General features: G+C 31.2%; 1 protein-coding gene across 1 annotated transcript in view; it reads left to right on the top strand.

The window, feature by feature from the left end:
- The window catches only part of side-II (sidestep II), a 399,801-nt gene that overhangs the window by 165,749 nt on the left and 215,713 nt on the right, over positions 1–18,339 (top strand). The window contains exon 2 of the mRNA XM_065500441.1: positions 7,707–7,833. Coding sequence (XP_065356513.1) covers positions 7,707–7,833 — 127 coding nt within the window. The remainder of the gene's footprint in view (positions 1–7,706; positions 7,834–18,339) is intronic.

The raw sequence follows: 18,339 nt of genomic DNA, 5'->3' as shown, positions 1-18,339 counted from the left end.
TTAGTGTCTGAAGATTTAGCTTTTAATGGAGCCAAGGGATAATGCAACGTATTTAATATATTTAAAGCAAATTCTTCTCTGAAAAGCTCGTCTGTCTGCCTATTACCTTGGTAGTCAAACTAAAGTGATGTCAAAGAACTGTCGATCTTTCATACACTGTTTGATCAAGGTAGATGTTGTACTACAGAACTTGGGTGACCTACATAAGTGCCGCCTGGCTGTTTAGGAAAATGACAGTGTTCCCACGAATATTGCTTTCGCGTAAAATAGTATGTGCCCCATTATTCGCCACTATTTCTATCTAAAATATCCTAGCTTTATCCGAAGACGTATTAAGAGAAATAGTATAGTTTTTCTTGAGATATTAAACAAATTTTTTTTATGATTTTGTTTACAATATTGTTACGTAATGAATTATCGATGAATGAATTATCAATTTGTCTTTAACAGTCTGTAATGGCTGCTTGCAACATTCATCTTGTTTCTAAACATTTCAATCTGTAGAAACTTCTACTTATCAACTATGTTGATAACACGCTGTTATTAACATTGCTTATAAGTATGAGAACATTAACTGTGGAAATATTTATTATTATTTTTTTCTGTTACATTTTTCATGAACCTAATAGAAGACGGCACTGTGTATATACATAATAACAGCGATTTGTTGAGTAGTAATTGTATCATAGGCGCTGGTATAGTTAACATCCACTGTATTACCATAAGTGTGTGTGTTAAAAGAGAGTGACTATTTAAACTGTTGTATAGATTTTAATAAATAAAGAGCTGTTGCCATTTTAAAACTATTGATCGCTTTTATTTGCAACTAAATAAAAACAGTTTATATATAAGTGAAATAACCCATCGTTTTTAAAAGGTAAAAACATTACACTATAATAATTTGGAGAACACAAAGGACTTTAAAATTAAAACATCTACCACGGGACATAAAAAATTGAAAAGCACTGCTGTAGATACGCCGCTGAATTGGTGTTAATGCAACCAATTTGAAATTCGGTATAGCTATTTTTTTTATTGTAAAACACTACAAAATAAATTCGCGGCGGGTTGTTTTCTTTGTTTTATTTTTTTGATAATTAAATAGCAGAAACATATTTCGACCTGATGCGTTAAAATTTTGCCCCTGAAATACATCATCGCCCTCACAATATTTGTGTTATATTTTTTTGTTTTATACACGTTGACGAGTTTATATTTAATACTTGAAAAGGATGTCGTTTTTGTTTCGTATGCAATAAATACAAGAGCATATACAAATTAAGTTAAAAGCTGTTCAAATGGATGATGTGCTGTAGAGGAGGTGCCAATAAAACCAAGCAAAATATTTGATGCTCTTCGAAAATTATAATAAGATTAGAAAATATTATAGGTTTATATATTTGGATGTTTAGATGATAATTATCAAAATTACAATTATTAATTATGGGACAACAGTTTTGATTTTAGGCTGGTTTTAAAACTTATGTAAGATACTTATCCATAGCTCTATTGGGTATTTAAATCTATGTAGGTAAAATTGTATTCAGTTTTCTATTTTATGTAAAAATTTTATTAGATTTATTTTCAAAAATATTGCTGGGTTATTTATATGCAAAATAAACAGCAATGTTATTCATCTCTATGTTAGTGTGTTTGTATCATGCTCATGTTAAACCTGACCTAAAAACCTTTCATGGTATTTTAATTTTTTTCCTTCCATTTTATTTCTTTGAAAGGTTAACCATTATATACAGCCTTACATACACTAGTTTGTATTTGAAGGTTTCATATTAAATTAACGTATTAAAGTCCAAAACTACTTTCATGTAACTGGTTGTAATGAACTTGTTGAAATTTATATCGCTACAACTGTTAAGTATTTGTGTAAGTAGGTGTTGCAAAATATCTAGTAAAATGTTTCTGAATATTATCACGCAATGTCAAGGAATCTTCTTTAATGATATTAACTATTATCTCTTTTGTGGAGCTTCCTATGTGATGTATTTGTAATTGTTTGCGAAAATCATATTTAATGACTGCTAAAGTGTTTGGTTTACAATGTTAATTAGTTACAGCGAAAAATAACCTTTGATAATTTATATAATTTTAATAATTATTCTTTAAAGTAATTTTTTTATAATAAGGGAATGTAAATGATTTGTTACCAATCAGTATTTATTAAAAATTTTTAAAAATAAATAATTTTATTCATATTTCAAATTCCTGGTAACAATACAATAAAATAAACAATTTTTTATTAAGAAAAATTAATTTCTTTTAATTTTTAAAATATACAATTACAAGAGATTTTCTGTAACCATGGCACACATTTATACCATGGCATACATTTATTATATCTTAAGCGAAAACTTATTTCCATGATATTTGTTTTAACATACAACTTATTTAGTATCAGTAAAATTCTTAGCTATAATTCAATTGTATTAGAATAAAAAGAAACAGTTTTCTGTTAATTTGCTAAAATCGAATTAAGTATTTTATATTACTACAACAAATTATATTACAAATAAATTAAAATTAGGTAAAGAAATAAAGCAAATGTGTAAAGACATTTAAAACCATAATTTGTTAAACAGAAAAACATTTCTTAATAAATGTTTAGTAAATGACAGTACTAGATATTTATTTATACGTTTATAGAAATGATTGGTTATATAATTTACACAAATTAGTCTTAACTTAATTTAACCACAACAGCAATATAATATGGAGAATTTATCTGAAATTTATTATAATACGGATTAATTTTTCTATTGTCTCAAAAAGATTTTTACTATTTATACCCTACACAACAATAGTGGGGAGGTATATTGTGTTTGTGCAGATGTTTGTAACGTCCGAAAACATTAGTCTAATACCCACCTTAAAGTATAAAGATCGACTCAGAATCACTTTCTGAGTCGATTAAAAGATGTCCGTCCGTCCGTCAGAATTTTATGAAATTTATTATAACACGCATTAATATGTCTATTTTATCGAAAATATGAAAGTGTATTTCCAATTAAAGTAAATACTATGTAAGTAGTTCTCAATACATTCATGGGCTACTCTAATGTATATACATTAATACAATGGTAATAGGTGTTGTTATAACATAAACAAAATATAATTATATGTAGGTATTAGGGTTTTTATCTCGGGAATTTCCGGGACAAATTTCCTGGGAATTTTGTCAATTTTTCACTACCCGATTCTCGGGAATTTTAGTCGGGATTCCCGGGAATTAAAAACTGACGAAACTACAAAGAAAACAAGTCAGAACTCTATGTTTTTCACAAAAAAAAACCGTCAAAAGTTTTTTTTTACAGTTTTTCGTTTATCTTTCTGCCATAATATTGAATTCATTAATTTTACTAAAAAGCTTAAGAAAATGTTTTTCAATTCATTTTGTAAATAAAACTGAATGAAGGTAAAATATTTCAACTCAATTTGTGGTAAATTTGAATCAACAAACATTTAATCATTCAAAGTTTGTATAAATTCTGTTATCAGTTAACTTCAAAATTAATTAAATTTAAATTAAGCTTTTGAATGAAGCTAAAGAATTATATATTGTGGATGGATTTATGGAATGAAAGGCTGACATTTTTTAATTACGGATGAAGATTTTAGTGAATTAAGCTCAAATTGAATTAATTAATACGAAGCTCTATATATAATTATTATAACACTAAGTTCTTATATGAAATATTGCTATAGTATTCCTAATTTACAGTATTGTTATATATTTCGAGGTATATACTTATTTATATATGCTGAGAAAATCAAATAAACTAAACACGTGTATGGTGTATGTGTTAGCAGCAGAGATTTAATGTATATGTTTATTAATCAAATAAAAGAAGCAGTAAATAAACTTGATTACAGTTGATGATATAATTAAATGGACACATGAATGCCTACCTTACTAGCCATTTCGATTAACTCCACTTTCTTATTATTTATATAATGTTAATATCAAAGCACTTGTATTAATTGGATTTAGCACGGATTTACTACAAATGTAGAAATTACAAACGGAATGACAAACTTATATATACCCTTCTCATGAAGGTGAAGGGTATAATTATTGTAACAAGCCAATAAAAATGTCTAAGATGATTTAAGCACCACACAATATTCGGGCACATGGGTACATATGATTGATATTTTATTTAAATATTTATAATACGCCATGATGATTTTATAAGAGTTAATTTATCTGTTAAGAAAATTATAAAAGCAAAAATATTTGGAAGTAGTTCAAAGAAAATGTTATTTTCGCGACTTCTTAAGCAATAGTATTTCAATTCATTATAAATACCTTCTTAAATTCGAACAAATACATCAATAATGAAGTACTGAAAAATATCATTCTAAAACAGTTTTTAATCAGTAAGAATGTTACATTCGGCTGTGCCGAATTTTTATACCTTCAATCAATATGTGACAATAAAATATTTTTCAGATATAGGGGTAGGGTCAATTATGGACCGATCCTCACAAATGTTGGTACAAAGATTTACGTTGATATAAAACTTCTTTTAGTTCAATTTCATCACGATTATGAATGAAAATTATAAATGTTCTAGCCACTTTCTGACGTGATCCTTGTATGGGGACTTGGGACAAATGATGTCCAATTTCCATCATACTTTGCAGTATAATGTAAGAGAACTTAGAACTAATGTATGCGAACAGAAATTTCACACTGGCCAAAATAAAAAGTATATGAGCTATTAGTGTTTTAGTACTTATTTTGAATTACGTTATGTTTTGTGTTAATACTTTAAAACCCCATTTGAAAATCTGGCTTTTAGTTATCTCAAAATTTTAACAAAAATAGAACTACCTTGAAAAAACATTTGTAATTTTTTCCATATTTTCTCAATTAGAAAGGCAGAGAAGAGGACTTTTTTGAAAGTAAATAAACGTATTATTGCTAAGATGTGCAACGTAGAACATAATCATTTTTCTAAAAAAAATATATATGGATCTTAATCAATCAGATGTCAGTTAGAAGTTTTGACTTTTTTGGAATTTGATTTGGATATCAATTCTAATTAATATATTATGAAATGTGTACACAAAATTAATCATTTCATAAAAAGAAACATCAAAGATAATTTTTTTAAAAATAAAGTTCTTCTTAACTGTTCCATCATCCAACTGTCAAGCCCAGATTATTATGGTGTTTCCAACACCCTTGAAATTCCAGACTTAATTAAAAATAATTTGAGAGTTTTTGGACCTTTTTTAAATAGAAGAGTTGTTGTAGACTATTTAAAATAAAAATCGAGAAAAATAAGACCATGAAACTCAAATAGGAGCTTAGAAAAGTGCAAATATATTATATAAATTTCTTCATAACTGCCACAAAAGTACATGAATATAATAAATTTTTTTCTTACATTAAACTAATACAATTGGCTATTTTATAAAGGTTTTATAAATTATTTATTTTAACGTTGGAAACAAATATAGCGTTTTCTGTTTTGTTGCAATTTCATGCCGCATACGTTAATTTATGAACATTTTATCAGAATCTCCTTTTTCAACAGAGTGACAGGCGGACGGAAATATGCAGAGCCAAAGTGCCCAATACCTTTCCACAGGCCGAATTTCTGGCCATTTGGGTGGATTGTAAAAAAATTAAAGATCTGCATATTTCCGTCCGCCCCCAAGTGGGGTAATGGAGAAAAAAAATAATTTAACGATATAAGTCCGTTTGTCCGGATCGATTTGTTAATGTTGGTATCCAAAAAATATTTCATATAATAAAAAACGTCTAATATAGGAAGAAATCACGCACCCCAAATTTCGTGACGATCGGTTCATAATTGGTCATAGCTGTGACCATTATTATTGAAAAATTATTGATATTTTAATAGAATAATGAAGTGCTCATACTGAGTGTAAGGTGTTATATGGTCGGACTTGACCGACTACATTTTTTACTTGTTTTTTTCTAGGTTTAAGCATCATTAAAAATAATTCATATTCTAAACTGATTCAAGACCTTGGTTTTAAATATACGTATGATTGATATTTATTATTGAAATATTTACCATACGCAATGATGTCTTTGCAAGAGTTAGTTGTTCTATTATGAATATCACTTGTTTTGTTTGAAGAGCGTATAGTAGTATCTTATTATAAAATAATTCCAATTTTAAACTGCTTTAAGATTTCGATTTTAAATGCCAGCATGTATTTCCTATAATACTTCCAAAAATATTTGATATAAAACATCAGTTATATCACCCACTGTATTAATATATAAACATGAATGTATGTATAGTACTCATTAATCATATATAAAATAAATAAAATATTTATGCTTATTGTATGTAGGTAAACATTATTATTTAACTATAAATTTTATACATACAAACTTAATTTATTTGACATATTAATACCAAATATTTATATACTAAATCTTTAATGAATTTTTGTTATTTCTCTCTCTTTTTTCTTCCTGTTTTTTTTTTCTCTGGCATATTCTCAAATACACTTTCATGACCGCAACGGAAATGGTTTAATGTTTAATGTCTCCGCAAACACTGGCATACGGTAATGATAACTCTATGCGTTTATGTTTAATATATAAAAACCACAACTACAAAACAACAAAACCTTTATGGGTGTGTGTACCTGTATCTGCATGTGTGTGTGTGCATATCCTTTGGTTGCTTTACGGCTGTATGCATGTGTTGCTATATGTTTATTAATAAATGTGGACAATTAATACAATGTAAACAATGGTCGAAAAATAAACCAAAAACAAATAAAAAACATAACAAAAAAATGGAAAATCTACATCTACAATAATTATAATTAAACAAACTACAACAACTTGAACCGCAAATACCAATGAAATTTAACAACAACTACAACTTGGCTATTTAAATACGCATAAATTTTGTGTTGGAAAACCTGGTTAATGGAAAATTTTGCCTATAAATAAATAAAACGCATAAATAAAATAATCTCTTCTTATTATTATTGTTATATCCCCTGGCGACGTAATGTTTTGTTGCGTTAACTGGTTAAACACAAACAAAATCTTTAACACAAAATCCTGGCACGTGTGGTCATGTTGTTTGCCAACAACAACATAAATTTTGATACCAACAAAAACACCAATACCATCAATATTAAAACGCATTATTTCCCTTTAAACTATTTTCAATGGCCTTAATTAAATTTATTTTTAAATTAAACAAAAATTTCGTTCATTATTTTTAAACAACAATGGACATCAATATAATGTTTTTGTCGCTGATGTCGACTGTGATGATGATGATGACAATAATTATGCTGCTGATGTTGGTGATAATAATATGGATAAAACTGCTGGCTGTTTTGTCTATGAACAACACACTACGCCGACTTTAATAACAAACTAAATGACAATAATATTAATAATGCGTATGTTTTTTTTTTTTGTTCGTGTTTTGCACACAACCACCACCTTCACTATAAACTGTTATTTCCTGTTGCTGTTGTTTACTACTCTACACCTGATGGTATTTTCCTATTAAAAACACGATATGATACTGCTGATGCTGCTTTTGCTGTTATCCTCCTACTCCACGTACATATATCTATTCATACTTCTTTTAATGCTGCTTGTCATTTACAACATTGATATTAATATTATGCCACCCGGCGGCTGATGTGTCCACTGTTATTCTTTTCAATAGTAAAAACAAAAGATATTGAAGCTGTAGAGGGTAAATCAGTGTCATTACCATGCCCCATATCGGCACCATTGGATGATGTTTATATGGTCTTATGGTTTCGTGATAATGCCGGTATACCATTATACAGGTAAGTTCAGTTTTGTTTATTGATATTTTGTGTTTGGGCTATTTTTTTTTTTGCTTTAGGTTTTTATTTCATATTTTTGGCTTTAGTAGATTTTAAGCCTTGGGAAAGGGTTGTTATATGTTATTGATTTTTTTGGTAAAATGTTAGTTTTCAACAGTTTGGTTTGTTTTAAAATGCTAATGAAGTACACCATTTTCAAATATTTTTCGTATAATACATATTCGGCGTATAAGTTAAAAATTAGATGTTTTTTAGATTTTAGGATTCGTTCTTTTTCTTACGCTATTCCTTATTTTTCTAAATGACTTTCTAAGTCAAACTTGCAACCCTATCTATTATTTTGCAACATTTGCCATTCATACACAGAGAATACAGATTCGTAATAGCAACCGAATTTATTGCCAATCGAATGATTCGGTTGCACACATAGAATTTTTCGGTTCCAGCAACAGAAAGTCTTTGCATAAAGAAGAATTTCGATTGAAGCAACTAAACTTTTGTTAACACTGTGAAATTCGGTAACTTAGACAGAATCATTCGATTGGCAACAAATTCGGTTGCTACTGTGAATATGTTTTCTTTGTATATTCATTCAACTATAGACCAAGCCTTTTGGAGATTGGGTCAATGAGGCAAAATATGAATGATACACTTAACCAAGATCTTGTGACAATCTTTGACTTAATGTTGTATGATACAAATAAATCATGTTGCTTCATTTATTTCTATGGGTGGTGTCAATATTAAGGAATCAGAAGCTCTCAATTTTATAGGCTGAGATTTGAGTGTGATGTTTACTGGACAAAACAAGTCTTTCGAGTGTCGAAAGAAGCAGTAAAATGCCTCGGTTTTCTAAGACGGTATAAGAAATACTTCAGTTCATGTGATCCTGTTACTATTTACACCACTTATATCCGACCAAAAATCGAATACAACTCTCATGTACGGGCCGGTGCTTCGAAGTATATTTTACAGTTACTCGACCGCGTACAGAAGGGATTCTCTTGAGTATCTTTGCAAGGTGGATTGTGTTTCACTGTTCTATCAAAACTATATTGGAATGTATTCTGATGAAATTTGGTAACTTGTTGATACCAGTAGTTTCTTATGAAATACTTGTTCATCAGCAGTTTCTCATCCATTCGTGATCGATTGATCAGTGTATCGCACAACACACTACAGAGAAAATTCGCTCTTTAGCCGTACCGTCCATATGTGGAACATTCAAATCATTTATTCGCAAACAATACTTCCTCTCTCCTCCTTCCCATAATCAATTTTTCTAGTTCCAACTCAATGCATAGCTTGGGTAGCGCTCATTCCCAGAGAGCTAGTCCAAGCAAAAAAAAAAAAACAAAAACACATGGATTTTGCGCCAAAAGAACTGCTAATCTTTTGAGGCCAAGAACGAATCAAGCCAATTTCGGATAATTAGTTCTGAATTGAAGCGTATTTCAGCGACAGGGGTTTGGATCGATTGAAGGAGATAGCTGTCGGATGGTGCAAGGTCTGGACTATAAAGCGGGTGAGGCAAAACTTCACAACCACTTAATTCTAAATAGTTAACAGGTTTTGCAGCATGTTGACAGCCGTTGTCATGATGCAATATTACGATTTCATGTCTGACTGCATATTCTTGTCGTATTTCGTTTCGCTTCAAGCAGAATTTCGGACATGCAAAATCTTCTTTAAAGGTCTCTTCTTTAAAGGCTCCAATTCGTATGGTACCCAATTTCCCTACTTTTGGATGAACACTGCTGCTTGCAAACGTTTTTAAATTGCTGACTGTGTAACTCCTAATGATTTTGCTCATAATATATAGGGCCGTTTTGATACTTGGCTGGTTGGTCGGACTTCATATACGATCTATTACACCTGGGGTTATCGTAATGGATCCGGTGCAAAAATTATTTCCTTATATAGCGTTCAAGCAGCACTCCAGAACAGAAAATCGTCTTTCAAGGTCTCTCGGTTTCAATTCGTATGGTGCACAATTTCCCTGAAATTGCAGCTTTAGTAGCTCCTAATGATTTTCCAAGCTCTTGTTCAGTTTGAAAGCAATCTTCATAGAGTAATCAAAATGATTGAAAAAACCGAAAAAAATCTTGTTTCCCTAATAAATGCATTTCCAAACTTTAGAGTCATTGCGTTACCAGTTAACGTTATCCTATCATCCTAATAAAAGGTATTTCATTAAGCGCTTCTTATCTGTAAATTTAAATGGAACAAAGTGTGTGGGAGATGTTGTCAAATTTTGCAAACATTGTGCAAATATCTAACGGCGATCATCGGGGATGTTAAATTTTCCATGACTTTGGCACATAAATCAAGCTGCATTTGACCAATCGCATGGGTTTTTTTGGCTTTGAAAGCTAATGTGGTGTGGGGCTTATTCGCATGGACCTGCATTTATGAAACCCCCATAAGTACAACTCTTACGGGGTTAATTCAAACGATCTCGGTGGAAAGTTACACCACATCAACAAGAGATGACCATGTCCTCCATTCGTTCGTGCAGAAGGTGCAATATGACATTAGCTGGCCAAAATAAGTTTCTAGTCATCGACCTACAGCGTTCGTCCTTTATGGTAATGGTCTTGCCGAAGTCGTTTTCAAAAAAAGGGGACCGATAACGCCACCAGATCAATATTCACACCAAACAGTGATTTTTTTAGACACTTTTGGATTTTAAATGGATTAATATCATCCAAAATTCGACAATTTTGTTTGTTGATGTACCTATATATCTACATCAATGTGATTTGGACGTATCACACGGAACGTTTCTCGAATAAATGAAAGAATGACTGTCAATTCGACAGATGGACCTTAGGGTGGCCCTTAATAAACGAAAGTTGGATTTAGGCCATTCTCACCCCCCAGTTTGGTGAACATTAGTAATAAAATCATCCTGAAAAAATTTTAGGTAAATCGGTTGGGGTTAAGCCGTGCCGCAGGCCCTCTGAAGTTTTGAGATGCATTTACAAGGGGAAAAAATGCACTTTTTTCAGTTTTTGTAAAAATTTTGCCATTAAAAAATTACTTTTGCAATTTAATTTAAAAGAATCGAAATATGTACATAATTGTCGTTCTAATGAGACATAAAAAACAGAAATTGGTCAAAAAATTTTAAAGTTATTAAAATTTCGCCAGGCCATTAAAGTGTCTCAGGCAACTAGAACAATAAATGTAGGAACAAAATTAACATATTTTGATAAATATTAAAATAAAAGCTAATTTTTACTTAAAATATATCCATATTTACTTGTATATGAGTTTTTGTCTTCGTAGGATGCCGTTAACATATTCGCAGGTATGACCAAAAAAATTAATTTTTTTTAAGAGCAGTTTCAAAATTCCATTTTAAATTTTGTTAAACAAATTTCAGAATTTTTTGATCAGCTCATTGGGATTTATTGAGAAGATAATAGTGAATAAAAATGTGAAAAAAATTATGAAAATATCTCTTATAGTTTTTCAGTACCTGCGGTTTAAATTTAGCAATTTTCGAGAAAAACTAATTATTTGGCCATTTTTTGCGAATGAGCTCTATTTCCTTACTGTTATGAATTTTAAGCAAAACCAATTCAGAATATTATAATCCAGATAATTATTAATATACTTTGAAAGTTTTACTATAATTTGAAAACGTTAAACCTAAAATCGTAAAATTTTTCAATGGACCTGTAATAATATGGTCGCTATCAACTGTCAATGTTCGAAAGTCACTTTTGGAAGAACCCATTATTATATAGACCGTGTTCTTACAATAATAATTCTGGAGAGGGGCGGCGTGTACCTTGATGCACTCTAATGGACATTGCTCACTTGCAGTAAGAGCATGTTTTTCTATAGTATTATATTTTACAGATGTTTTAATTAACATGATTGGAAGGTATTTTCCGTTTAAATAAGTACTTAAGGTAGGTCACTATTACAAAAATGATTTTAACAGCCATTATCATTCGTTTTACTTGTCTTTGGAAACAGTTTAATCTCTTAATGCTGCCCTTGCTAAATCTGCTATGTATATGTAGCTATTATTTTTGGGCCAGCTGTTTCTGTCTAAATGTTTCTGATGGCCAAAACACGACATGAATAGTAATAATACTAATACAATATTCTAAACATAAATATTGTTATTAAACCAATAACAAAATCATTAGCTCTTGTCTGAATTGTATTAGTTTATCAATAGCAACAACAGTATGATGGGCCATATTGTGATTCAACGTATCAATAGCATGTCAATGGCAGATAAACAATTTTGCATAATTAAGAGATAGATGAAATTCAATACGTTATTAGGTTTTAGCTAAATAAGTATTACGATAACTATTACTGTTGTTTTAAAGTTGGATATTGTAAAATTTAAATGAAACATAGTCATAAAATATGGAGAGTAAATGGGAGCTATAAGAAAGGTTTAGAGTTTAGTAACACTTGAGTGGGAAACCACACAAAATAAATATTTTTAACATGTTTAATTGACTTTTTCTGCTGCATGAATTTTAAACAAAAAACACATCAAATTATTCAAAAATTTATTTAAAAAATTACATTGTTTAACCTCTTGTGTGGTTTTCCACACATATAGAATTTCAATATATGTTGCTAGGTGTATTCTAAACTAGTAACCTACCATATGTGTGGAAAATGGCACACGAGGGTAAGCTCCACATGTTTTTTTGAGTGAGATAAGGTTTTAGGAAGAATGAGTGAAAATCTTGTGCATTATAGAAGACGATATTTAGACAAATATGATGGCAAGTTTTTTATGTCAGTAATGTTTTATGTCTAATTAAACTTGCAAAAAATATAATATAGAAACTCTTACCACAAATATTTATTATTTATTTTTTCACAAAAATGATTTATGCCTTTTAAATATTTCATCTGTAATTAGTTAGTAATTAGGCAGAAATTAAAGTGTCAATAAAATATTATTTTCGTTAATTCATTAAGACACTTCCGCCCCACGCCCAACCATCAACCAAACCAATTTGCACAGCAAAAATCATTCAATCAATTGTAATCGCTCGCTCATGCATAGAAAAACATGAATAAATGCCTTTAATTACATTTTGAGTACTTTTTGTCTTAAACATAAAAAGGAAATAATAAATGGAAAACAAAAACCATAATCTTATAATCTTTAAATACCCCTTTTATTATTTTGAGCGAAAAAACAACAAAGAAACAGAAACAAAAAAACGGAAACTCATACATATACAAGACAAAGTATTAAAATAACCCTGCAGTTTGAAGGGACAAATTTACACTAGCGATTAAACAGGTCGGCCTGAATTAACATCTACACTCCAACAAACGATAATCCTTCACTAGTGATTTCATTGGTACAATGTAATGCAGAATATTGTAATTGACCCTTTGATAGAGACTTCCGAATTTTGACGTTGACAGCGGCCATAATGCTGAAGCTACATTTGTCGAATTGGCTATCATTTATTCAGTTTGTTTTCCAGTTTGGACGGTTGTAGCGCTTAACAACATGTGCAAATAATAAAAATGTTCTACCAACATTACTGTTCTGTTCATACAACGTTCTGCACGCATCGCATTTCTTACGGCGAGATCCATTTCCGGATGAATTGTCAAACAAAACCGTCGCATTTGGGACAATACCAATCCTCATGAGATCCAATAGCGTCCAATGAATCCTGAAAAACTCACAGCTTGGTGTGGATTTTGTGAAGTTCATAGAACGAGCGGCTAAAAATAAAAGAAGTTGTCGAAGGACAATGAAACTTGGCACATATTAATTTTTTGTTTGAATCAAGAACAAATGGAAAAATCAAAATACAAAGTGAAAATTAAATTTTGACCAACGGCATTGTTTTTTGGCACATAGCATTTCTAAACAATCGGAATCATTTGTGTGAAATTTTAAAAATATCCGCCCACTTTTACGTTCATTTCTCATACAACTTGTATTGAAAAAGTGTCACAACTCCCTTGATTTTTAATGCATCAACTCAATTTTCACAAAAAATTAATATTATAATTGTAGAATGGCCTCCTGAAAATATATACCTGATCCGCCCACTTTTACGCCCATCTCTCATAGAAAAAAATAGAAACAAGTAAAAGAGCAAAAACATTTTCTTTTAAAATTTCAATAATTTATATTTTTGGGTGATCTTCGGAAGTGGGCCTTATATGGGAGCTATGGCCAATTATGGACCGATCACCATGAAATTAGGTCGTGTGATTTATGTCTATATTAAAGTTAACTATGTTGAATTTTGTGTGTATACCAACATTTATAAGCGATTTCGGAAGCGGGTCTATATGTGAGCTATGACTAATTATGGACCGATCGTAACAAAACTTGGTGACATGAATTGTGTATATATAAAAATTATTCGGAGCGAAAGTTGTGGATATACATATATAAATTAAACATTTATGACCGATAAAGTCCAATTTCGGAAGGACATTTGTATGGGGGCTACGTGAAATAATGGACCGATTTCAGCCAGTTTCAATAGGCTTCGTCCTTGCACCGAAGAAATAATATGTACCAAATTTGATCGAAATATCTTCAAAATTGCGACCTGTACTCTGCGCACAAGGTTTACATGGACAGCCAGTCGACCAGCCAGCCAGACGGACGGACGGACATCGTTTAATCGACTCAGAAAGTGATTCTAAGTCAATCGGTATACTTTAAGGTGGGTGTTAGACTCTCAACTTTCCTAAATGTTGAACTGCATAGTTCCCAGGACTGCAGGGTAATATAAACGAAGATAAAATTATTTTAATTGCATACAAACAAACAACTAAATACAATAAAAAACAAGTAAGAAAGTATGGTCGGTCAAGCCCGACCATATAATACCCTACACCAAGTAAATGAGTAAAAATATTTTTCTTTTAAAATATCAATAATTTATATTTTTGAGTGATTTTTGGAAGTGGGCCTTATATGGGGGCTATGTCCAATTATGGACCGATCACCATAAAATTAGGTCGTGTGATTTATGTCTATATTAAAGTTAACTATGTTGAATTTTATGTGTTTACCAACATTTTTAAGCGATTTATGTACGTTAAAGTGATTTTCGGAAGCGGGTCTATATGGGAGCTATGACTAATTATGGACCGATCGTAACAAAATTTGGTGACATGAATTTTGTATATATAAAACTTATTTGGAGCGAAATTTTTGTAGATAGATATATAAATTCAACATTTATGACCGATAAAGTCCAATTTCGAGGGGACATTTGTATGGGGGCTAGGTGAAATAATGGACCGATTTCAGCCAGTTTCAATAGGCTTGGTCCTTGGGCCGAAAAAGAAATATGTACCAAATTTGATCGAAATATCTTCAAAATTGCGACCTGTACTCTGCGCACAAGGTTTACATGGACAGCCAGCCAGCCAGCCAGCCAACCAGACGGACGGACGGACGGACGGACGGACGGACATCGTTTAATCGACTCAGAAAGTGATTCTAAGTCGATCGGTATACTTTAAGGTGGGTGTTAGACTAATATTTTTGGGCGTTACAAACATCTGCACAAACGCATAATACCCTCCCCACTATGGTGGTGTAGGGTATAAACATGTAAGAGAGTTATGATCGGCTGTGACGAATCTTATATACCCTTCACCAAAGTATACTTTAAAACAATTATTGGAAATATTTTTTGGTAAATTTTTTCCTGATTTGGACCCATTGTAGGTCCGAATTACTATAACGTTATATATGTCGTTGAAAAGGTCTTTGAAATATCTATTATTAGATATCCATATTGTCTATATTAATGACTTAGTAATCCAGATATAGATCTAAAATAGGTCAAAATCGAGGTAGTCGTAGTTTTTTGTTTATATCTTTGCCATTTGTTGATTTTACCGAATTCTAATCGGGACTATTGCGGATATGTTGATGTATGAATCATGCTTGTAAGTTATTTGGAGGCTACGGAAAATTGATTTCAACATACATATGGACCCCACTATATATAACGATCCAAAATATATGTACTTTATGGGGACGCAAATGAAAGCTGTAGAAATTACAAAAGGAATGACAAACTTATATATACCCTGGCCAATCAGGTAAAGGGTGTAATAATCATAAAAACATATAAACTAATAAGAAAGGGCTACCGCTATGAAAAAAAACACAAAACAAACACGAAAATTAAACATAATTCATTTGACCACAGACTTAACTATTAATTAACTAAAAATCATGTATTATTTTATTGTTTTATGTTCTTATTGTTGCTGACTGGTTTTTTACGACAATAAATCAAACGAACCTAAGGAAAGAACAAAAAACGTAATATTTACTCACCCATCAAGAGTTTGAGTTATAAACCGCAAACAGAAAAGTATAAGAAACAAATAAAACATAAAATAGTTAATATTTTAATGTATGAATTGTTATTATTCATACCTAATCGAAATTAATTCAAAATAATGCAGGAGTCTGAGACAAATAAATTGTAATAATAAATGTTATTTTGACACGTTTTAAATACATTGTGTAGGGATATGGAAACATAGAAATTGTATGGTTTTTACATTTATTAAATTGTATAGACATGAAAGTATGTATTAAGCTTAAGGGGGAAAATAGTAATCATTTCTAGTTATTTATGTACTACTATTTACTTGGTATTTTATTATGATATTTAAGTAATCAGTTTTATTGGAAAGAAGTAAAGAAAATTGTATATTACGTAGTAATTTTTCTGATGTTCTACGCCAATGTAATATGAATGTCTTCTCCACAGAATTAGGTTCGTCCTTGAACAAAATTGTGGAACAAAAATACATTCATATCCCCTTGGTTGTGTTATCGAATATGGTATCGAATGTAATGTAATTTAAAAAAAATTAAACTTATGCGGGCTACGATCACCACCTGTAGAATATACAATGATCTTGCACAGAAAAGAACGAACACTATCTTGGCTGATAGTAGAAACTAAATTGGACTTCCAATGGGTATACTTAATGCGTATAGTAAGATTAGACATATGGTTACCCACATAATAAATATTGTAAAATTTGTGTGGAAGATATCGAGAAATAATGGGTGCAATTCCTTTTATGTATTTATGCTGCTATACGGGAACATATACTTAGATATCGTGATCTGATTAGAAGTACTGGTTGGCTTCCAAAGGAACCACAAGAGCTACAAAGTCATAAAGAGATTCTTAGGTTATAAAAAGGGTGTAAAAGCTTTCGACTGTATTCACTAATTACGAGCTTTGTCCTATCCATCTCCATTATCTTCTTGTAATTTGATGAACTACTGTTTCTTCCTTTGTCAGCCTCCAGTGCTCTGTTTTTGAGAAAATATTTGACATATTATTCGTAGACACTTGTTTATAAATACTAGGAGTATCTGTGATATAGTGTTTGTCATCAGCCAAGTTTCGCTTCAATAAAGCAGTGTATATTTTACGCCAGAATTGAATATGCAGATCTTCGTGCCCTCCACGTTTTATTTAGGTGACCAAATGCTGACCTTGCCTTCTTGCCACCTTCCTATACACCAACACCAATTGGCATTATGCATCCCAGATAACAAAAGTGATTAACAAATTGAATCATCTATTTTAGAATTCTGAATTGGTTATCGGTGACGTTATTAACTCGCATTGAATGTGTTTATTTCTAAACCAACGGCTCTTGGTAACTTGACTAAATCGTCCACTTTGCTTTGAATGTCGTTGAATTTGTGCGAAATGAGGCAGATATCGTCTGCTAAATCCAAGTCTTCCAGATGTTTGCGAAAGCCCCACACAAACCCTCTTTTCTTCACGCATAGTTTTAACATTATCTCATGAAGAACCACAAAAAGAAATGAAAAAAGAGGACAACCCTGCTTCATGTCTGTGTTTATGTTGAAGTATTCACTTATCATTCCATTGTGACGAAATTGTAGTGAGTTATTGGTGTACATTGCCTTGATGAGGTTTATTATTTTGATGGTATTCGCTTCTGCAGCTGATTCTGCTTTTATGGCTATGTTCTCGAAATATATTTTTTTAACTCGGGCTGATGTCTTAACGGCCTTCACTATGGTGTTGATTTGTGGTTTTAGATTTGGGTCTTCCAATTGCTGCTGTTTTAAGCGATTTATTTCCTGTACTAATTCCAGATGACGCCACATTCCTAGGCAGGTTGCATGTTTCTTCCCATATTCTGTTATTTAATGGTAAACAATTAACAATTCTCCAACTCTATCATTCTTAGGTTTATCGCGTAGTTTGGTGGTATCTAAGTCTTAAGTTTAATTTTTATTGTGACGGCCACTAGCCCTTGGTTGCAGTCCATATCGGCTCCTCTTTTAGTGCACACGTCTACTAATGTTCCACTCCAGTTTCGACGAATACAGATGTGATCTGTCTGATTCTGCGTATTACCATTTGGGAAGATCTCCACGTATATTTATGAATATCTTTGTGAAGAAACATTGAACCACCAATCTCCAGATCAAGTGTTTAACAGAAT

The sequence above is a fragment of the Calliphora vicina genome, chromosome 2 (genome assembly GCF_958450345.1).
Source record: "Calliphora vicina chromosome 2, idCalVici1.1, whole genome shotgun sequence".
Lineage (NCBI taxonomy): Eukaryota > Metazoa > Arthropoda > Insecta > Diptera > Calliphoridae > Calliphora > Calliphora vicina.
The sequence above is the reverse complement of the archived record's forward strand: the minus strand, read 5'-3'. Positions and strand labels throughout refer to the sequence as shown.